Source organism: Leptosomus discolor, chromosome Z (assembly GCF_034619465.1).
Source record: "Leptosomus discolor isolate bLepDis1 chromosome Z, bLepDis1.hap2, whole genome shotgun sequence".
Classification (NCBI taxonomy): domain Eukaryota; kingdom Metazoa; phylum Chordata; class Aves; order Leptosomiformes; family Leptosomidae; genus Leptosomus; species Leptosomus discolor.
Genome location: NC_141419.1, coordinates 87,973,660 through 87,998,137, shown reverse-complemented (window position 1 = coordinate 87,998,137; position 24,478 = coordinate 87,973,660). Strand labels below are relative to the sequence as shown.

The 24,478-nt window shown below is 38.9% G+C and overlaps 1 protein-coding gene across 1 annotated transcript in view; it reads left to right on the top strand.

Moving 5' to 3' along the window:
• The window catches only part of RIT2 (Ras like without CAAX 2), a 184,439-nt gene extending 183,155 nt beyond the window's left edge, over positions 1-1,284 (top strand). Inside the window, exon 5 of the mRNA XM_086479821.1 lies at positions 1,057-1,284. Coding sequence (XP_086335947.1) covers positions 1,057-1,284 — 228 coding nt within the window. The remainder of the gene's footprint in view (positions 1-1,056) is intronic.
• Positions 1,285-24,478: the final 23,194 nt, after the last annotated feature.

Genomic DNA, 24,478 nt, shown 5'->3' with positions numbered 1-24,478 from the left:
GAATATACAGCATACATGTCATTCATACAGCTCGTTCATTCAGTTTTATGTTCAGATACTGAAAAGAAAGGATAGTCTATTGGCTGGAAAGCTGGCTTAAACTTTAGAAGCTCATAAGGTTTGCTCCTTGGTTTGCTACAGCCTTGCTGCATGCTACTGGATGAACTCCCAATGTGTTAAGAGTACCTTAAGTGGTGGGCAGTGTTACTCCTTACGATAATATTTTAAAGTCTCTTTAAACCACATCTTAGTCAGTATCCTTTCATTTAGCAGACTGGCAGGTCACATGCCAAAAGGTATCCAATATGGAAATTTTAAGAGTAAGATCCTTGTTTCGAAATTCAGGCAAATGAAAAGAGAGTTGCCTAGGTTCCCTCTAGATTCATGGTGATTCCTCTGCTTGCAGTTCCTCAAAATACAAAGACACGTTTTCACCATGTTCCCTGAGAACGGTAAGTACATGAGGCCACGTAGGGAAGATGAGCTGAAAAACAAATAGATTTTGGATCTTCGTACAGCTCAGGCATGAGCTAAGTGATAGGATTACAGACCTACCAAGACTAAAACACTTAAAGGCATGCTCAGAAATTAATGTGACTGAAAAATCTTAAGGTATGAAAACTGGTGAGCTTAAAGGGTCAAGTTGCCTCAAGGATTAGGTTAATGCTGAACAGGGATTTTCTAGGACCTTAATTCTGTGTAAGTCTTTCTGGCCATCCGTTCCAGTCTATGGAATAAAGGTACCAGCACTATCAAACTACAGGATTACTAGAGAGTGGAAATATGTGGAAAAATTCATGCATCAGAATTAGGGAAATAATATACCTGAGCACATTAGTATTGCCAGTATGCTCTGTTCAAACATCTTGTGGCTTTACTGTGGTCCTTTCACTCTTGAATCTTCCTTGTTGGATACTGTTATTTTCCTATAAAATTAAAGGTTGGTGATTTACAGCATCCAAAAATCAGACTACGTATACTGTAATGTTCTCAGGTTGATTCATGCTCTCTGCATTAGGCAATATTTATGGATATGGACTTTTCTTTTCCTTGTAGGTCTCGACTGAAGAAGGAATGAGCTTAGCCAGAGAATACTCTTGCTCCTTTTTTGAGACTTCAGCTGCCCTCCGCTTCTACATTGATGATGTCTTTCATGGACTAGTGAGGGAAATCCGAAGGAAAGAGTCCTCGCTGCCCATGGTGGAGAAGAAGATGAAGAGAAAGGATAGTCTGTGGCGGAAACTGAAAGGATCCCTGAAGAAAAAAAAGGAAAGTACAACCTGATGGCAATTCCCCATGAGCCACCCATCAGGAGCTGACCACAGTAACCTGTAACAGCTCAAAAAGGCAGCATTGGCACAGCATCTTCCAGACCAGGTCCTGGAGTTCCTTCCCTTTAGGTCTCATGCAGAAGTAGCTCCTTGAAGGCCCAATTCATGGTTGCCCTGTGGTTCCTCTGTATTATAGATAAAGTCACTTTAGCATACCCTCTCATCCCCCCTCTACAAATCTGAATGGACAAAATACTGTGATTTTTTTACCTGTAGTCCCTGGCTGGTCTTCAAATGTTAGGAGTTAAGCCAGGAGTTAAGCCAGAATCCAAGACAGAACCAGCTTCCACCAGCTCTAGGACAAGGGATGCACTTATTGCCTCCTCTCTACGTGCATGGATCATTTCACCATCCCAGGAATGAATAACATTGATTTCAATGGACATTTTGACTGTTAAGGACTTTAGGATTTGACCTTCAGCTTTGCATTTGCATGTAGGTTTAGGGTTAGACTGTGCTCAGCCCGCACACGCATGTCTATGTGAGAATGTGTGTGCAAACCAGGTCCGAAGGGAACACCGGGGGCTCCTGATTTTGACCCTGTAAAGCCCTATCCTCTTTGTGTCCTTTCCATTTAGCAGGAAGAGTTGGCAAGCATAGCACAAGTCACGCACCAACTGTCCGGAGGCTGCAGGGATACTGCGCTGTCTCCTCTGCTCATTACTCACTAAGACTGGCTAGCAGAGGTGTCGTGTCCTACAGACAGAATCATAGAATAATTTGCGTTGAAAAGGACATTTAGAGGCCGTCTAGTCCAACCCCCTGCAGTGAGCAGGGACATCTTCAACTAGACTAGGTTGCTCAGAGCGCTGTCCAACCTGACCTGGAATGTTTCCAGGAATGGGGCATCTACCACCTTTCTGGGCAGCCTGTGCCGGTGTTTCACCAGTGGCCACATTCCCATGTCCCACCAAGGAGCCCACAAAAGCACTGTCTGTCTGATGCTTCCCAGAGCTCTCCCTAGAGTGGTTCAGCTCTGTCCCAGCACGTAATAACATCTGCAATGTAACACTCAGCCGTCAACTTACTAGAGAATTGTATATGGTCAGTCACCATCTTTCACAGTCGTTGACCATCCAAGTGGATCATTTGATTGATCAGTTGGACAGGTCTTTTAAATATTCCTTTTTAAAGCAGGCATGAAGTAGAGTATAGTCTCATTGACCTTTTTCTTCCCAGACTTCTTTTAGTACTGACTTTATTTATAAACTTTACAATCAAAACATGCATACATTTTGTCAAAAAATAAAGATTGTGATTTCGATGAAACCATACTAGTAGTCAGTGTCGTTTGTGCCAGTCCTGGAGTGATAACTGATAACTTTAGAAAAATATGTATGTTTGTTAGTAAATGTTCATTTTTTCACTTTTCTTCTTTGACTATTTTGTGGGGTTTCAACTAATTATATTTTGGATGATCTGGGGGGCAGTTGATTTATTTTGCTCAGTTAAACTTGAAAAGGTTATGGTTTCATGAAGAATTTCAGTTAATTAAAGTCTGATGTTTTGTTCTCGACTTTCCCTTCCTTTCAAGAAAATCCAATGATATTTTTTGAGTTGTCAGAAAGTCTCCATCAAAAGTACTACTTCACTGTATATAGTCAGATAATATGTGGCTATATTTCTACTTTGGAAAGATTATTTCAGAGGAATACAAACACATGCATGCGTTTAAGGTGAATTTTCTGTTTCCTGACTCCAATAGCCGAAGTCTGCATATATACCTTTGTAATTACTATTATTATTTCACCTGTATTGCCACAGAGATTTCAGGTCAAGCATCCTAGAGACAAAGAGATGTGCTTGTCCGAAGAGTTTCTGAGCTAAGTATTGTTGGAGAGACAACAGGAAGCTGCACTGAACAGATGGCAGCTATGAGACAATAAATAACAAGGGGAAACATCTGTGACTGTTCCAATACTGCACACTGCATAGAGGGGAATGAAGCAGTCATTCCACGACTAAGAGACCATAGAAATTACTATCCTGAGAAACCTTGAGGGATGCTCATTGGTCTTTTTCAGGCAGATGCCTAAGCTTTGAGTCAATTGAAAACCATTTAGTATTGGTTTTGAAGTCGCTTCACCCACCCTACTGAGGGACATATTATATCAACACTGGCTTGTCTCCATAGTTTTAGGTGTACCTTGCTTCACATCAGTTTGCAATACAGAAAAGGTTGCAGAAGAGGGCACAGATACCGACCAAGATTAAGCCTTACATGCATTCATATATTAAACATGCCCATTCTCTGATGTTAAGGTCATCTGGCATGGAGCAAAATCTTTCCATATTGTTAAACTCTCTCAGCCTTCACAGCAGGGTTACCACACACAAACTGCTTTGGAAGTGGTCCCTGGACTATGTTAGGTTCTGCACCATGCTCAGGAGCTGATTACAGAAGTGCTAGCCTGCCGTGGTCTGAAACCAAGCTAGGGATCATTTTAACAATATAACAGTATAGATGTGCTGGGATCCTTCCCATGGTATGTTAAAATTACTAGTACAGACACAGCTTACATAGTTGTATTTCTAGGTGTACCAAGACTATGAAGTCTCCAGTTTCTGAGTGTCTCCACAACCAGCCCCTACATGACAAATTTTGAAAGATATTTGTTACTAGGTTAGTTTCTTCAAGAAAAATCAGGAGTCATGCTCTCTGAGGATCTTCTGCTACATCGTCCATGAGCAATTTCAGCATCTGATTATGTATTGAGCAGAAAGGTCTATATTTATCCTGTTGTGCTTTGATCATGTAAAATTCGAGCATGACATCTAGTCGTTCAGAGCCCCTCTTTGGTTAATAGTGAGAGAGAGAGATTCCTCTGGTTGGTGATTTGTCCCATCTGACTTGGATGGTTAGCAGAGGATGTATCACCCCCTAAAATGGCTGCCTCTTTCCAGTGACTATATGTTGCTCCATAAAGAGCAGCTTGGTCTCCAAGCCTAACATTTTGATGGCTAAATTCTGATATGACAACCCCCATCTCTAATGATCTGTCCAACCAATAACTATGGCACAGAATAGTGCTGTAAATGCTTGGCATTGTATCTTGTCTCTGAAAAACCTGATCATCCTTTATTTTTAAACTGGAAGAATCATTCTGATTTACCATCACCCAATTCCTCAATAGTCTATAATGCTTAACCTCAGTTAATTGAGCAGAGCTGATGGAGGTTATAGTCCGTGAGGATAACATAAGTCCTAAGTGCACAAGAAGCTGAGTGGAGCTGCTTTACCTAATTAATCATTATGATTCCATCACAGAAGATTCTATTTAGATGTCAACCCTAGCTCACAGAACTAAAAACCAGCAGCTCTGTGTTTCAAGACTTTTCCATCCCTGACTAGTCTCTCATCTAATCATGCCTGGAAGATTTGAAGAAGGAAACTGACAGCTTTATTTTGCTGTGCTGCCTATAGTCCCATGAAGGTGGCAGCTATAACTTACTCCACTGTCAGACTGTGTTGCAGTTGGACTGTAATTCAGTTTCCTCCAGGATTATAATTAAAGCCAGCTCATAAATAAAATAACATAAAAACACTTCGCAAATGTATCCATGGTGTCTCTTGCAAATACGTAATATATGGCAGTTAATTGCCCTTCATCTAGTTATGGCAGATCACATGTTGTATCTAGTTGAGAAGTAAACTGGTGAAGGCTGTAAATCAAAATGGAATATTACAGTACTTAAGTTTTCCTGTTTCATGGGTTTTGCACACAGGCCCTAGGACTCAAGCACAGAAAACTTCTGTTCCCTCAGTTCGTCAGTTCATGAACTATGTTAGTGGTCTGATGTCCAAATCATAGATCATAGATCATAGAATGGTTTGGGTTGGAATAGATCTTAAAGACCACCCAGTTCCAACGCCCTGCCATGGGCAGGGACACCTCCCACCAGACCAGGTTGCTCCAAGCCCCATCCAACCTGGCCTTGAGCACTGCCAGGGAGGGGGGCAGCCACAGCTGCTCTGGGCAACCTGTGCCAGTGTCTCACCACCATCACAGCAAGAACTTCTTCATAATGTCTAACCTAAATCTCCCCTCTTTCAGTTTGAAACTGTTACTTACCCCTCATCCTATCACTAGCCTCTCTGATGAGGAGTCCCTCTACATCTTTCCTGCAGGCCCCCTTTAAGTACTGAAAAGCTGCTGTGAGGTCTTTCCAGAGCCTTCTGTTCTCGAGGCTGAACACCCCCAACTCTCTCAGCCTGTCCTCACAGGGGAGCTGCTCCAGCCCTGTGCTCATCTTCATGATCCTCCTCTGGACCCGCTCAAGCAGGTCCATGTCTTTCTTACACTGAGGCCCCAGAGCTGGACGCAGCCCTGCAGTGGGGGGTCTCACCAGAGCAGAGCAGAGGGGCAGAATCACCTCCCTCGACCCGCTGGCCACGCTGCTTCTGATGCGGTCCAGGATGCAATTGGCCTTCTGGGCTGTGAGGGCACACTGTTGGCTCATGTTCAGTTTTTCACCCACCAGCACCCCCAAGTCCTCCACGGGGCTGTTTTCAATCCACTCGTCACCCAGCCTGTATCTGTGCTTGGGATTGCCCCAACCCAGGTGCAGGAGCTTGTGCTTGGCCTTGTTGAGCTTCATGAATTTTGCATGGATCCACCTCTCCAGACTGTTGAGGTCCATAAATGATAGAAAATAATTTCTTCTCACAGACAAAAAATATATTTTGAGACTGAGTTGTAAGAACGTATAGCTAGAATGAAAAGAAGGAATCCTCCTTGTTTTTCCACTATATATAATATATATACACACAGTATATAAACAATGTATTGAAACAGGAATATAAGCAGTAATATATGTATTTTCTGTACGTCTCTAATTCTTAGCCTTTCTTAAATATTTGAACTCTCTCTGTATCATGGCAGATAGAAAAGAAAACATAGGCAACAAGCAAAAGATGGGCCTCAGCAGACTTTAACGTCTCATAGTGATGATTTACACTCTACAGCTGTGTCAACATCTTCTCCCAAGTTGAATGTTACTCTTTGTGGGCCAGATTGTGATATTTGTGATAAGTAAAATAGCTGCCAGTGGCCCTTCTTCTAGAGGCAGTAATCAAAGGTACCTGTGCATCCACCTTAGAAGGTAATACTGAGATAATGATGTCAACTGTTGAAAATTTAATTGAAGACCACCAATTAAGTTCACATAAATCACACAAAATTTCTAGCTAGTCATAGGAACGCACCAGTGCCTGAATTTGTACTAGCAATTGAATGATGGGTGTCTAACGTAGACAATTATGCTAATACAATTCAAGTAATTATTCTTACAGTACTTAGCCATATTTAGACATCCCCCTCAGGGACACTTATTTATGCAGGTGTGTGTCATGCACACTGCTCATTGTTCATGACTACGAAAAAATCCCTGAAAATTAGTACAGGAAAGTCAAAATTACAAAATATGATTTTAATACACTATTAAAATCTCTTATAAAATTGCATGGCAGTTGAAGAGTATAGTGTCTTAGGCCAATTCTGAACAGCCTTCTTTTTAACACTGTTTCTGGCTTGATCCGTCCTTTCAAGTATGTGAAGCTCTTTAGGATGTCCGCCTGGCAAAATGATTTGTAATGGGGATGGCATTGTCTCACAGATGCTGTGAAAGTCACCCCAAGCGGCATTGCCCTGCACCTCCAGCCTGATTTATCACTCCCTGATGCTCCTGGTTCTAAGCCTCCTCAATTTGAGCTCTCCAATTTTGTTACATTGCGCTGAATTATGAGGTTGTTTTGTGATGAGGACAAATGTCCACTCAAGAGCACCAAACTCATTTCATGATCTGAACTTTTCCCCCAAGAGGTAATAAAGACAAGAACATCCAAAGCCATTGCATCACCTACTGTATATCTTCTGTCAATAGATAATTAATGTGACAATGAGATTTTCCCATTCTCGCACTTTGTCATGAATCATTTTTTTTTACAGCTCTTTTAGACTTACAAGACTTTCAACAACTACACAACCAAGCTCAAAAGCCGTTGTTTTTCATGGCTGCAGTTGGAACAGGTTTCCAATCAAGGAATGACATTAGGAAGGTAAAGTAATGCAAGTCTTTTACATTAATATTATATTACCTTTATTTGTATAAAATAAAACAATATCATTTTATTCTTATAGTTTACGTATAATTAATAGAAGAGGAGGGCAATCTATTTCAAATCTATGAAATTCAGTGGACAAAAGTTTTATACTTGTCTGTTCTTGCTGCATTCTACGAACAAGATAATTTGGTCCTGGAAAGAGTAAATCAGGATAGAAGCAGTAGATTCAAGTTTTGTTTCATAAATGATGGTTGTGACTTCATTCAGCCCCTTCCAACATTGTAGCTTGAAAAAGATTCCTAGGGAGATCCTTCCATTTGTTTCTATGCAACTCCAAAATATCAAACTCTCCATCTTGAGCTCCATCCAGATAAACTCATTTATTTTCGTTTTTATTTCCCTACTTGTATTCCATCACTCTCAGCGATGTAAAAGACGGTCTTTGGTGCTTTTAACAAACTAAAGACACTGAACATTCTGCCTTCTTCATAAATTTCCCATAAGTTTAGTGTTCATACTGAAGAGAATGAGTAATATTTTTAATGATCAAGTTTTGCAAAGTCACTCAGCTTTCTGAATAAGAAGCTGTCAGTTCCTGAAAACTGACTTTGCCTCCACTGCTAGACACTGCTGACTAATCACAGATGCCTCTTTATCTAGGACATTGAATGAATAAGCTTGAACACTTAAGGTATTCAGTCAGTGTAAGTTGGCAGCTCTTCTGAAGGCAATGGAAAATCTTACAGTTGATTCACATCCGTCTCTAGAAAAGAATTACACATTATCGCATGATGATGATTATACTTCAGTCGCACAGAGGAAGATGAGATTTCTGTCCCTGAAAACTTATAAAAGCCATAACCCAAAGCAAAACACAGTTTAAGGCAGATAGAATAAACCGAGTATTAATAATAGGAAGGATAGGCAGAAGCAGGCGGGGAGAATATGAGTAGATATATGAAAACCAAATGAATCTGGAATGTTTTACACCATTCTCCACTCTGGAGGTGTCTAAATGCCTTCTAGAAAGGAAGTAGAGCAGAGATAATGACAAAAAGATACAAGACAAGCTCAAGAGATTTGACTCAAGTGCACGCACCATAGGATTTTGATGGAGTATATTAAGATGAGATGGGTGATACTAAGAGCAATAGAAACTGATGATGATTTGCTTCATCAAGTGGATGATGCAATTTGATTGGCCTTGAAAATGAGGGGAAGAGGTCAGAGAAATTACTGCTGCTGTGAATATGCAAGACAGTTTGGAAACACATTTTAATGAAAAAAAAAATATGGAGAACACAGAACAGAATGGAAAATTAAAAAGGAAGAAACAATACCAAAATTAAGTTAAGTCAATGGGAAGTTTGGATTTCCATCCCCACAGTATGCATCAGGTTTCTAATGAAAATCTGATACAGGTGACTGTGGAATAAATTGCCCTTTCACTGAAGCTTCTTTGGATACTTATGAGAAAAAAATATCTCTATGGTGTCTGCTGGCTCCCCATACTGTGTATGATTCAGAAACTGAAAGCATCTGGTTTAAACTGAACAGTCAGGGAAAAAGTAGGATGCTCAGCTTTGTAATTTTGGAAGGATGGTAGCAAAACCCTCATTTATATGCCTCATAACTAACATAAAAGATGGTATGATAGCTCCCTGCTGAAGATTTTAAATGGTACTTCAAATATGTGGTTTCATCTGGGAGAGCATCTACCAGTTTGCAACCAGTGCATGTAGATCATTCGCTGCTGGCTTTTTCCCTCCCACTGTTCTCAGACCAGATGTTAGTGGAAAATGTAGAAACCTGTTTCTGTGCCTCTGTTTAGTTAATAAGGTGTTCACCATATACTCCTAAGTCTTTATCTAGCAAAACTGGATGAGATCCAAGTTATCAGAGAATACAGCAGGGATGTCTTTAAGGAGGCAGATGTTCAAAGGAGTACTTTGAAGAGTTCTTCGACCTATGCAGAGTTGATTACCATCATGTGGATGAAAGATGAGAAGAAAAATAGATGAAACCAAAAAGCCTAGGAGAATATGCTATACCTGCCAACAACAAACTTCAGAAAGACTTAAGTTATGGAAGCTGTAAAATATTGCTGTGATAAAACTTCTGAGCCAGGATAGACCCCCAGGGACTGCTGAGAAATTTGAGAACAGTCAGTACTATATCAGTTCTTTCACCTGACACAGACTTTTCAATCCACTTGCCACTGAGTGATAGAAATCCTTATAGGGAATCACAGTGATTCAAACAGACAGGAGAGTAAAATACATTCTGTGACACAAAAGGACATTCACTTTTAATGGATAAGTAGGTCTGACTGGTTTGCAGACTGCCTACATTGTGTCAGATTTTGTAAATTAAGAACAAGTTTGAAGACCAGTGTTAAAAGCCCTCAGTATACTGTGGACGTAACTCAGTGTCAATAATATCTCTGATACCCAAGTGTCTGTGCTGACCTTCAGCCTGATACTGAAGCGGACTGTCCTCCTTGGACAACACCTTCCAGATACCGTATAGATGCTGCAGCCCCAGATATATGTTCGTTGCCATGTGGTTGATGCTGAGTGCTAAACCTCAGGCTTTGCCCTACACACCTGCTGTTGGGCCCACAGTCACCTGTGGGTCTCACTTAGGGGGCAGAGGCTAACAGAGCTGGAGCCTGGAGGAGGAGCTCCCCTTGTTTCATCCACCACATCCCCCCAGGCTGCAGCTGGCCCTTTCCCCTGGGGTGGGTGTGAGCAGGAGCACCATCTCCGCTGGGAAGGCATCGGAAAGCAGATGTGCTTTCCCAATCATACCTCAGCTGTGCTGATCAAACAGCAGGAGAATGACAGCTCTTCTTGACGCATTTTTTTCCTGCAAAAAATGTCAAAATGCTAGATTTGAATAAAATGCTTTTTACTATTTTGGAGCTATACATATTCTTTTCATCTTGTAAATCAGGGCAAGCACTATGTGACTGCTTTCTCACTGGAAAATATATACTCTGCACATCCTAAATAATCTCAGAGACACACATGTATAATCATAAAAACACACACTGTGTTCAAACCCCGGAATTTCATCTGTCCCCATCTGTCTTGCAGCTTGTATTTGAAGTAAATCTAGAATTGAAAAAAAAAAAAAAATTTTTTTTTTTTTTTCTCTGCATCCTTATGCCACCAGAGGAAAATAAGAGAGACCATGCTCATGATAGTATTACTGACATACCCACAGCATGTATTTTATATGTGCCTCATTTGATATCTTTCATTTACTTTTTCCTAAACATACAAACACTTTTACTTTCACTGTAGATAAAGCTGGGAAAATTAGCTTAAATTAAATTTATAACTTTTATGTGGCTATATTTACCTAAAAGAAGTACTAAACTTGTGCAAATGCCTCAGATTTGGCTTGTAATAATCCGTGGTGAGGATGAGCAGGCTGCTGGCACTTGGTGGAGTACCTGCACATGACTTAGAGATTTCTGATCTATGTAATAAAAGTGGGACAGAGAGAGAGAGGAATCTGCTGGGACAACTTTGGGTATGTGGATTAATCAGTAGTAACAGAAAGAAGTAAATAAAAGTTCAATATTTGGCTGACTTCCGACTGGTGAGACACATTTGATGGTTGGCAAGGCTTCCAAGGGAACTGGTAAAGGGCTTTACATTTAGGTGACCTATATTTAGACAAGATAAAACACTATGTCTTGTCCTAGTAAAACTCTCCCAGTTTAATGTATCATTTCTCTGTCCAGCTTTCACATTTCTGCAGGGGGCTGCTGTGCTGCCAACTAAAAAACAGTGCCTGGATTTTTGAAAGCATATGAGTATTATTTACATAGAAATAAAATGCATTTATCTTTAGAAAATGAGAAATTGAAACGGATAAAGATCTGCTTCATTTTGATCAATTCATAATATTTTTTGTGGGTTATTATTTGGTTAAGTTTCTGAGTTTAAGCACTTGCAATGACTTAGGTAACATGGCTAACATCTATCATGGGTTTTCCTCTTCTTTTAGTAGGAAACGCTCTGGGTAGATTCTTGTTTTGGTCTATTTTCTATTGCTTTATCTTAGTTAATTATTTCCAGTACAAAAGAATGTACATTTTAAATGGCAGCCAACCAAATACCTGGTGAGGCCAAAGCAGAATCCCAGGAAAGAGGATTAAAAAATATTCAGCTATGTTTTGTATGCTCTCTCAGACACCATTCATCAGAAACTTCCTGAGTCAGAAGTTGTTTCTGTGAATTCTTGATCCTCAATCAAACCTGTCTCATTAATTTGTTCTGGAAACCTCTTTTGGGCCTGTAAACTTTTGCATCCACAGCATCTAGGCTAAGTTGCTGGATACCTTCCTGAGAAACCTGGAGAAATACGAATGAATTTCCTTTTCTTCTGCAGTGGTAAAAATTTTAAGTGTCATAAAAGTTCACAGGCATTCTCTAGATAACATTTGCAGAAAACAGTGTTTGGACTGCCAGGGCTTGATTTCATTGGCTAAATTGGGCTTTTCTTGCCTCTTAAGCAACCCAAAGGCATTTGCAGCACCCACACAGAGCTGGCAGACGTGGTACGAAGAAGAGACCCCAGCCTTTCTGTAGCAGCAGCTAGAAGCCCTGCAGGACACCCTGAGACGTCCCAACAGCACGAGGACTCCTTGGACAGGTAGCTACTCATGAGAATGCAGGAGACAAACACAACGCTGCCATAAGAAGGTGTTTTATTGTGAATTACTTGCATGGCATGATTCCTGATCGATGCCAATATCCAAACAATGCCAGGGCATTCTGAAGAGTTGAGTTTACCCTGAAGGATTATGGAGCCAGATAACACCCACAGTACTCTGAGATATATTAGATGCATACACTTTACATATAGGTCCCTATAGAGCCGCCTCACTCTGTATCTCTGGGCTTCTCACTCTTCCCCAACACAAAATTACATGATTGCCCTCTAAAGTAATCAGTATAGAAAACGCTGTAATTCCCCACTGCAAGGGGGATAAGCTATTTCATGTTTCTCACAGCAGCTCCTTGAATGAATTCTGAGAGCTGTGTGTGACACAGAAAAGTAGCACAGGACCAGTGCAGCCAACAAAATTATTACTGGCAAATTTTCAAGTCACCAGACTGCATCAGAGATGTTTATGTGTGTTTTGTTGCTTTGTAAATATAAAAACAAGTTCCAGAGAATTGTGGCAACTGCTCTGAGATGTGATAGAAGTTCTGCTTCTATGGGCCATCAGGAAGAAATACGAGTAACCTTTGAGTTTGCAGTGAAAATGAGTGCTACAGAGTCTAGAAGAAGCAATGCATTGAGCAAGATCATTTTTTTGAAAAAAGGCCATCCCCAATGGAGAAAAATGTTTAAAGCAGTTACCCATTTACTTGGATGGATCTTGAACTTTTAAGAAGGATGTCCTGTTCTGTATTGGCTCTGGGTCACTGTGCTTTTCTCCAGCTACATTTATTTTACTTCGGTTCTAGCGTCCTCTTCTGAGCGTAGAAGTTAAAAACAAAGTATTACTTGTGTGGGTTGTCTAATCTAATTTTTAGGGATATTTCTGAAATCTTCTCTAAATCATATTTTCTAGGGCTTTTTAAAATTCAGTTATAAAATTTGCAGGAAATTCATTGAATCGATCACTTTTCTTAAAGGTTAAGCCGGCAGCCTAATAAGGTCACCTCCTAAGTCACTTCGATAAGGATGTTCTCTGCTATTACCCACACACACCCCCAAAAGTCCCATAAACACATACACAACAGAAATGCACAACAGTATCATAGGAAAGCAAGAACTTTTTTTTGACAAAATAAGAATTAAGTTGCAATATTCAGGTTTAATCAGCTCTTGATGAATTAAGAACAATTTCAATTAGGAAAGTCTTTGAGAAAAAAGATTATATGTAAATTATTTTTAAGAGCAGAAAATTGGTTTCTTGGAGGTTTCCCATGACTGTAACATGTTCAGTGACGCTTTTCGTCTGTTTAAACGTGGCCCTAGAGTGCATTATTTCTGCTATCTGATGTATATGAATTTAAGAATGTAAATAATTTTTCAGATCATATATAAAATTACAAGTATGACAGGTTATTTATATATAAAATTAATACATTAACCAGAAGACTGTAACTTCTTGGTAGAAAATAATAATTTTGGTTATTAAAAGGCAGGCTTTGTGTGTTTTCCTTGTTTCCAGTTCAAGTTTTATGCAGTAAACACTGAAGAATTGTTTTCCTGTTCCCTTGAGGGTAGATTTGATGGGAATTTATTTTTTTTAAAAAAACACCAACACATCAGAATGTAAGGGTTTTGAAAAATACTTTTTTAATTTTCCTTTCTTCCTTTCTTTTTTTTTTTTTGTTCTTTATTTTTTGTTTCTTAAAATCTGAGCCGGTTGATGGTTGCCAGGGAATCAGCAAAATCTGTCTTCATATTTACAACGGCTTTGTCTCAGTCTTTCTTTATGGCAGTGACATTCCCCATGTTCCTACATGACCAGATAGGGCTTAAAGCAGTGGTATTGCCTCTTGCGTTGTGCGGAACTAATACCCAGTGACCCTCTTTGTGAACTGGTCCGCATCAGCTAAACCTGTGGAGCAGAAATGTCAGTCAGTAAAACAAGAGCAGCAAAATGATGAATTTTCTGCCAGTTTAGCGCTTGAAATCTGGCAGCACAAGGAGGAGGGCAGGGCTGTGGCAGTTTTAACTTGATTGCCTCCAGCTGTCTTAGAAATGCAGCCTTGGGCCCTAAGTAATTCCGTGCTTGGCAAATGTGTTTAAACAGTAAAGAAAATGAAGAAATTATAAAGGTTTGGTTTTTATTTTTTACAAATAATGATCTCTTCTAATTAGGCTTTTTTAGAAATTCAGCTTAAAATATGGTTAAATGACAATCTGAAATGCAAAAGGATGGTGGAAGCTTATAATATTTTCCACCCATGATGTTATATATTTTAGATTTTTATGCCATTGTCCAGAAGGAGAACATTGCTTTTATTACATACCATCACCATTGTTTCTTAACATCTTTCAACTGTCAAATTGAGTTTACAATGGATATTCCAGTAATCTAGGTGCATTTTCTGCTTCATACATTGAAGGCAAAAAGAAATGATAAAGCTGAAGTTTTCCAAAATGAGTTTATGTTTACATAACTTTTGTTCAAAACATGTATGGGGGCATTCAAATGACTCAAGCTGTAATAAAATCTTACTGTTAGATATTTGGAGAAACCTTCAACAGGATGGGTGGAGTCAGCTGCAATGAGAAGGATAACATAAAATTCGTGGGATCTCCTACCATTTCCAGAAAGAGAGGTGCACTTCTGCAACAAATCAACGGTCACCCCATCCCATGATGTTGTCTCTGAAAGCACAAGATATTTTGTTAAGCAGTACAAGAAAGAGGGTATCTATAGAAACTTTATAGAAACTTTGTTTGCTCTTGCTTGAAAATGTCTGTAGGAACCTCCTACTTACACCAGTCAACTGTTTTGTGGTTTAGGTTTTTTTTGGTTTTTTGGTTTTTTTTTTTTTTCAAAATGGCATTATATATTTCTGCATTACTTAATGGCATCTGTAGTATCACTGGAGAATATGAGAACCTACAAAAACTGCTTTGAGTGAGTTTGTTTCTGCTTATTTTCCACAATATCTCATACATCCTAGTTAAAAAGAATAAAAAGAAAAAGAAAAGCTCTATGCCTGTGTGAGCACACAATTTCTACAAGTCCTACCGGCCGATGGATGCACACACATACACACACCCAGCCATGAACACTTCACATCAGATCTGTCCTCAACACATACAGCTGAAGGTTGAAGAACCAGCCAGACCTCATGTGAGAAGGTTTTACTCCCGGTCTGCTAAATCAGGTACTTAAAGTGGGTTTCTAAATTCTTTGATCAAAATGTAAGCAGTGCTGGGAGATGACCAATGGGATTTAAAGGCCCAGCACTAATAGAGAGTTGAGCTAGTCAGCATAACGCGGTGTTCAAGGGGAGTGCATGAGATCCTGCTCCTTCCATCGTTTGGTGGCCTGCTCAGAACTCAAACACCTATCTTAGGCTGGTGTCTTCTTCTGTATTTAAGCACCTAAAGGTGTTTATTCTTTCTTGAAATGTACTGAGAAAAGCAGACTAGGAGAGTAAGTGAAGACTACTCTGACTTCAGGATTCAGGGGTGGTGAGGCAGAGAGTTCATCCATCCGTAGGCCCAGATTTATGCATCTGAGGTGGCTCCAGATGTTCATTGTCTTAGAAGTCTACATTAAGAAAATTATGAAAGTTATTAAAATGTAGCACATGACAAAGCAGTCAGGCAGGGTTAGATTTGTAAGTTAGAAGTGGAATATTGTTACCTCCATTTCACGTGTCTTGATTTAGAGCGTGTTATTTCTATTGCACAGTTTCTGTCAAAGTTTCAAAACGAATTATCTGGATGAGCATCCTCCTAAAGTGAACACCATAAACAATTAGATCTGCAGATGAAAATTAGGAGTTCTTTGTAAGGATGTTGCTGCCTGCTATAAAAATGTGCTTCATTTTTACCAGTTCTCTGCTGCAATTAAGGGATGACCAGAACGAGCAGTTACATAAAACCATTATCTCACTGGAGCAGTAGAAATAATGTTGCCAAGGTGATTCTGTTTTTTGTGATATTCTAAACATATGGTGAGACAAAAACAGTATAATACAAAGACTTAAATCTTGCTGGGCAGAAAGGCTAGACTTCAAGTCTCAACTGAGAAAACAGGACTGTCATTACTATGATAATTTCAGGTAAAAGGGCCAAAAATATTTGCTTTTTCTACAGACTTTAAAATGAAAATACTTGCACAGCCTGGAATATCTTAGCGCAGCAGCAGGTTCTTATGAAGATAGTGCTAGTTAACATATTTGCATTACGGTATATTTCAGTTTAAAAAAAAAAATATTCCAAGTTATGTTGGATTCAGATCAAATCATCCAGGCAAGCTTCCAGAGAGTGGGCCGTTTCCCAAATGAGAATAATTTCATTAGTATACTTCCTGCAGCTCAGCCAACATGCTAAACCAAGCACTTGGTAGTAGGTGATGTTGGCTAAATATTTTGTGCTCCTACAATAAGTTTGGTAAGTGTTTTAACTCTGTTTTCACTAGCCTAAGTAGGTGATTTGCTATTGACATCAGTATGAAAGGCATCAAGGCAAGTGTGTTTTGTGACTGCACTTTATAAAACTCTCCTTTGACTGGGTGTATTTGAAGTTCTTGTCTAATTATCATGTGTCTTTGAAGCTGCAAATATTGGCCACAGGTGGAGACTGGACAGGAGTGACACAGCTTTAAAGAAGTGAAAAAAATTGCTTATAACTATGACAGGTTTCATTTATGGGGCACAGAAAATAGGGAACAGGTTTTTCTTGTTATTTTTATTCTTCTGAGTAAAACATGAGTGAATCCTGAGCAAAGCATCAGGACTTCACTGTTATCAGTGACATTGTTATCATTATTTCCTTGATTTCTTCATGTGGTTGTAATTAGGACTTTATCTGTCTTTTTGGGGAGGTTGGTGGTGGTAATAAAACATTATTTACAAGTCCTGGCTCCAGCCCCATCAGATGGCTAAGGAACTGTTTCAGTACGGATGTTTGCATGATGGGGTTCAGTGGTGCAGCCGTATGTGTCTGTGCACCTCTGTTATAGTAAGTGCTCAAATGTGAGAATATGCAACACAGTTTTGGGAGGAAGAGAGAAGCGTTTCAGCGTTGTTTTTTCATGGAAAATAGCCTTTCATAGATGATCTATGTGCTTCATATTTGTTAAATATCTACTGCTAAATCTGCCCTCACGTATTGTCAGATCTGGGAGCAGGAAGGCAAAATACTAATGATCTTAACTCATAGATGCTACACCACAAGCAGTGTAATAAATCTTTTCTAAATAGTTTTATCATTTTACTCCATGCAGCAGTTCTGCACATTTTCTGATAAATTATTATAGAAAATTGGCATCCATTTGAAAATTCTGAGTGTGAATACGATTTATTAGAGCAAAACATCCTAGTAATTAACAATAAATCGAAAAATGCAGAGAAAATTCAGCTTTCTCATCACCTTATCCAAGCAGACTATGATGTTATAACCAAAACCACCCTAATATATATTTTATTCTCTTCAATGCTGATACAAATAATTATATGGAACCAGATCTCTTAGGACTTCCAAATTTCAGCTTCATTTTGTTCGGTCCAAAATGCTCAATAACCTTGATTAAATGCCAGCAAGGGATCTGAGTCTGAGACATCATATAATAAAGCTGAGTCAAATATTAGTTCTGCACAATCCTGGCTCACTTTACACCACCTTTGGGAATGCTTTAAACTATTACTACCTAGCAATTTCAACAGCATCACTAAGACCACTCTGCTAGCATATTCCTAGGATTCCTAGGATTGTGGAGAATGTGTAAAAGTTCATGATTTGCATTTTATTTTCAGGGGTGCAGTCCAGCTCCATTCATACAGAGTTTATATTCTGAGCGTGTCCCATCATAATCCATGATAGTTATTTTTTTCCCATCAGCATACCCAGGCTTCAAAGGAGAGAAGGAAACGCAATCATACTTCCTATGAAGGATTGCCATGATGGTGGCAGGAATACCAAAATCTTTCTTCACTTTCTAACACGCAACATTTTTTTTCCATCGTCCCATTTTGCTCTTTTTCATTAAAGCTGACAGAAGCAGTCAAAAGCAAGCAAACTGCCATCAAGATAAATAAATTTTAGATTAAGTTTAAAATCTTTTAATATGCTGTGTCATTGTAACAGAAATTGAGATGAGGTGGGAAACATTCATAGGCACTGGAATATGATCTTTTATGCTGCTAATCTGACAGAACTTTTACCACCTTGTTCCAACCAGCACTTTCCCTAAATAATTCTTGGACATCATTTGGTAATTAGAATAGTTGAAGGATCTTTGCCTGTGAACACTGAACATGCAGCCTCCCTGTTTCTAAAGTTTGCTCCATTTCCTGCCATAAGCATGGGGTATTTGGTTCCTGTTGACCTCCATGTCCTAGAACATTCCCATGTACATTCAATTTATTGGTATCAAATTCACCTCAAATTCCTTTATTCTAGATCTTTCTGACTTCAATTCTTCACATCAATTTACAAAGCAAAACAAAACAACTACCTGTGAGGAAGTATCAGAAGTAAGGAGTTTTTCTGTCTTGTAGTTTTAATTTCTGGCATTATTTGATGTTAGTAATTAATTTCTTAATTTCTTGCATTCCAAAAATGAATGCATGAAATAAAAATTTCCTTGTATACAGATAATGTTTTAGGGTTGTTCCTTGTTTGCAGTTTCTGGAGTCAATGAAAAGCAAAGCTCACAATGTATCCTGAAGCTCAGCTGGAATACTGGCAGGTTTTCTCTCTTCTCACTGCCCACCTATTCCGATGAACCTTGTTAAAAGTTCATGTATCTAAGGTTCCCCACTCTTTTCTCAAATATGATTAAAATTTGTCAAATTGATTTAGAAGTTATTAGAGCAGCAGGTAAACCAACAAATACATAGACATGTGTGCAGTTGTGCAGAGCTGTACCACACAAGCCTCATTTTATTTAGGAAATACAGACAATGCCAACTCCTCTTACTATTTTTAATTATCATCTATCTTATTCAGAGTCTTTTATTCCAAGATGATAAAACCAAGGATTTCATTAACGGTTTCAAAAAAAATTAGCATGTTACTGGTGAATGATGAGCTTCTCTTTTAGACTATGGTACATGAAGCAAAAATTACAAAAAAAAACCCACAACAAATTCCATGAAAATACCTTACCCTGTCATATATTTTCTTTGGGAAGTCCACAACTGAAGCTCACAAACATCTTTGACTGCTGGGCCTGGATATCATCAGTTATGAAGTTTAATGATGTAGAATACAGTGCAGTGAACAAATAACTTCATTATACTGTCCTACTGTTAGCATCCTATCACAGCTCTGTATAGAGATCTGTCATGCTTTGGGACTGCAGTGATAACATGAATCATTTCAGCTTTTTGGAATTGCATCTATTTTTCTGGTGCCCTCCTAACTGTGATGAAATCATATGTAAAGATGCCAAAATCGGATGATGCACTAACTTTTCCATTGTTTGAAGTTTGGAAGTTTCTTGAGATCATACACAAAGAGCAACAGTAGTAAATTAGTAAGAGTAATCTCCATCATGACTTGGATTTATATACAGTATAACTCTGGAATCCTGAGGATTGTAAAGTATTTTATAAACATTAATTAATCACATCTCGCTGCAACAACTCTGTGGAGCAAGCATGAATTACTAAGTTAGGTTTACACATGGGTGAACAGGCACTTGACTTCAATTTCTCCCATCCATAGCAATATATATTTGTGCTCCAGTATATTCTGAATTATCTGAAAGGCTTCAAACTCTTACATGTGTATTCTTTCTCTCTTTTTTTTTTTTTTTCTTGGGGGGGGGGTGGGGGTGGGGTGGGGTGTTGGATTTTTGTTTTGTTTTATTTTGTTTTGTTTTTCCACTAAAAACCCCTACTGTTGTTCTTTATGTGAGAAAAGAATATTCACATTTGCAACAACGTGTTTGTGTAGATTATTCCTGGGGAGCTGCTGCTCCAGATGAGAGAGAAAATCCCTTTCCATCATTTCTGCAGTTTGGTAATTGGTTTACCGTGTCTTGAAGTTGTACATACAAGTCCTATTTTTTTCAGCCATGCACAGTTATATATCTCTAATGGCGTTTAACTGGGGCAGTGTTGGCAGTGTTTGTCTGTCCCTGTCTGTGGGCTAATTATGTAAGACAGAAATTGGTCTGTGAAATAATTGTAATAGCTTGCTTTCTTTTCTTTTTTTTTTTTTTTTTTTTTTTTTTAAGGTAGGGAGGAGCTAAACCATATAGAAGAAAATTAAAGCAAATGATAAAATTACTAGACAAAGATGAACACAACTTTTACTCAACTGCAAATTGAAAATAAACTTTGGCAGTGTTACTGAGATGGTTAGTAGGCTTTTTAATTTTTGGAGCTAGAAAGCTCTTAGCTTTAAAAGGCTGAGAAACATTGCTCAAGACACTTTGATTCTAGCTTCTGATCTACTTCTGTCTAGGTAAATAACCCAGAAAAAGTAAATTTACTTCTTATTACTTCAATTTTCCTATCTTTTTGAGGGGAAAGTTAGTTATTTTCTTCATTAAAAAAATTAAATCTGTCCACTGAAAGGAATCTACTTTTTGTTAATTGATTTGCTGGTTTATACTAATAGTAACTTCTCCAATTTCAGTCCCATACCTATGTGATATCACTGTCCAAGGGAACCTGGGCCAAATCCTTTGAGGTAACTTTGCTGTGGTAGTAGATAAATGGTGTACAAAATAGCAACTTTTTGGAGACTCTGAATGCTGATGGAAATTTCAACTTCATGTTTCCGGTACCACACAAGAAGAAATAGGCTAAATGAGAGGGAACGCCGGGAAGGGCTGGAAGAAGTTCTGTTTGTGCTGGATCATGGTCTTGGTCAGGTACATCCCGTATGGGAACTGCACATGGTGTCTCCAAACATCTCTTCACTCACATTTTTAATCCCAGAAAGGTTCACCTGTTCATTCCTGGAATGCTCAGTGAGTCCAGTGGTTGGCAGCTGTGGGATGCTTACTACCTGCGTCTTCTCTTTGTGTTCAGTCAACCCAAGACATCCGTGACGCACAGATCGTTTGTTCTGCAAGTCTGACATTTCCCAGATGTGTCAGGCTAACTGTGAATGTGCAGAGCTGTTTTACACACATGCTGTGCGGGTGGCCCAGATTCCTGCATATCTGGCAGCCTTATCGAATAAATTGTTCCTCCTGGGAAAAAATCTAGCCAAATAGCAGAATCTCCATTTATGTCCAGTCAGGATTTCCAGATAGAGAAAAAAATAACACAGGCATAAGGTAGTTCTGCCAAAAAATTCCAATGTCTGCTCCCTACCTGCTTCTCCTCTTCCAGGGATCCTAAAAACTTCTGGAGCCCATTGGTCAATGCTGCTGTTTAGGAAACCATGCTCCTGCACCCCTTTCTCCTCTGTCTTAGATTTTGCATTGACTAGCTAAACAAATGTCTCAGTTTTCAATTTTTATTCAAATGTATTACAAAAAACACAGCCTTAGAAAGAAGAGGAATGTAATGAATGTCACTCTGTCCTTTATCCCAGATGTGGATGAGCTGAGATGTTCTGGAACTAATCATTAATATGTCCTGGACAAATGAACCAGAGATGCCAAACTGTGCAAAACTCAAGTAGATCTGCTCATACCATGCAGCTGCCAGTGGCTATTAATCATTAAAATGGTCCACAAAATCCTGACCAAGGCATCTCAGGGGACTTGTGACAATAATTGATATTTTTGGCTGACCTCCATCTGTTCTTTCAGACTTGAAATTTGAAAGATTTTCCTTCATCCTTACTTACTAGAAGTTGATGTCATTGACATACAGTGGTGAAGTTTAGTACCGATGGATCAAAAACCTTCTGACATCATATACACTTACTCGTTTTCTGCTATGTGTCTTCTATCCAAAGTTCTAACATGTCCCTGCTTTGTCATTTTCTGCTGTGGGTCGAATTTGAGCAATTTTCAAACCCTGATGGGATGGCCACAATGAAGAGTGCTGCCTGTTTGATTATACGTTCTTTGGCACATACACTGTGCCAGCATTAAACAATTTCTAGAAAATATGCATTATAGACTTGACATTTATTGTATCTCAGCGTGCGGCTGTCTGTGGTTTTGATGGTTTTCAAACAATGGTATGTGAGCCAGATTGCATGAATAGCCTTGCGTTGTTGAACAGCAGTAATGAGGATGTCAGCTGAGAGTTTTAAATGAGCTTTCCTTAGTCGTTTAAAGGATTTATGTGTGTATCTGGTCGTTTGTCAACTTCATATTACATGAGAAGAGTGACCCATATTTTTTTACCAATGGGATACACTTGCATGTTCAAACAGGAGTGGAAGAGGAAAGTAGCACAGAGGCCTGGCTATGCTCTCCTTAGGGTAATGTTGCAAACAAAATAAGAAAATAACATAGATTCACTTATGGGTAAGGGAATAGCTGTAACTAAAATTACTTGGTTCCCATCCACAATTATCTAAATTTCGTGTACTCTGTGCTCCATTGCTGCTGCTGCGATAACTATAAAACAATAAAACTCCCTGTGTGACATCTAATCATATATACCACAAGCCACGCTAATGCATATTTACAAGTGTGGTAAGTGCTGAGTCCAAAATACAAGTAGCACTTTGCCTTTGGAAAGGATGTTTGTTTAGAGTTTTTTATTCATTCAGCCAAATCAGCTGTTGCTGAGAGCAAAATACTCTACGTAGTCACAAGCCAAAGATATGTTCGTTAAAGTTTTCATACCGTGTCGCACCTGCAGCCGGTAAAACTGAGCCAGAGCCCAGGGACCAGAAAAATCCAGGATCAGAAAGGGGAGAAAGAGTGATAAGGAAAGGGATAGAAGGAATTAATTTCTCATCTTTAACCACTTGATTCTCTGAACGCACTATAGCACTAAACGGTTTTCAGTCAACCACTTTCTGGTTAGCCACAGGAAAAACAGTCCCGAAATATATTATTTACTTTTTCACTTGTAAAGGTAGTTTTAAAGCAAGTTATTTGTTTATCCTCTATACAGTTTCCACAGTAAGATATCATGTCTACCTCTCAGATAGACCAGAAGGGATGTGAGGAAGTGGTCTATGTTCCCCGTTAGGAGAGTTTGTGAGGCTCAGATTTCAGGATGCCATTTGAGAGTTTGCATACTCCAGAGGGAACAAACTCAGCTCCGTGACTTTAGACCCTCTTGAATGGATGGTGACTCATCTCTGAAACTTTTATTTCTTACTCTAATACCTGGGATTTTACCACAATCAGGTAAAAGGTATGTGGGGAGAGTTATGATAAAAACCCATGAGACAAAGAAAAGTAAGAGAGCAGCGAAAACCACCACTGGCACATAAAATATTCTCTTTATTTTCTTTTCTCTCTCTTCAGGGGAAGAAGTGGGGAAGGGAGGTTTCCTGATAAAGAGAAACTGTATTTAAAAATTTCTTTGAAGATCATTCCAAACAGGTGATCTCTAAAAAATGTTTATTATTTTCTTCCCATTCTAAGAAAAATAAATAAATCCACATTTCTCAACATGATCTAGTTATTATCACTAACTTCTGATGCAAAACCGAAGCACAAAGAGGTTATGTTTCTAGCCCAATGTCATGGCAAGGATTTCTCTCATGGCAAGCAGATGCTCTCTCAGAAAAAGATTGTAAAGACCTTCACTGTGGCCAGGAGAATACATCAGACAACCTTCTGATGGCTTTGTCCTTGTTTGTCTGTCTTTCTTGATGTAAAAAATGGGGTCAGTCTGGCATGTGGATCTTTAAAATGCCTCCAGTATATTTCCCCACTTGCAGGGGTCAGGAGAATGAGGTTATATTTATCACTATTTCTGGAAACTTGCATTATTCACTTTAAATATTTTAGGAATGATCTCACCGGAATCTAAATATCATAGTGCAGTGGCTTACTCCTTAAATATTAATGAAAAAAAAAAGCTGATGGAAACAATGCTGAATAAAAATCGTAAGCTATGTAAAAGAGACTTTATTAGTATGCACCTGTGCTCCTGTGGCTGGTATAGACATAATCCCACATTTAGAAAACACTAAAATAGCACCCATAGAAGCAATCTCTCCAGCAAACAGCCTGGTTACAAAAAGACTGATGCTGTAGCCACATCAAAAACTTGGCTTTGATTGGCTTTGATCTTGCTTAAAACAGAGATTTTGGTTCATTTTTTTATAGCTAACGTTGAGTTTATTATAGTGACTTAATTTTTGGCTTTGTTTCCACCCTTCACTCTGGTGTAAATCAAGTTAGAGTCATTCCCTTTAAGTAAAGTTTTCTGTTGTGTTCTGAGTTCAGTATGTGGAAAATAATGGGTTGATAAATAAAGCAAGTATTGAAAATGTATTTGAGAAAAAAAGTGTTAATTGACTTGAAAGGGTT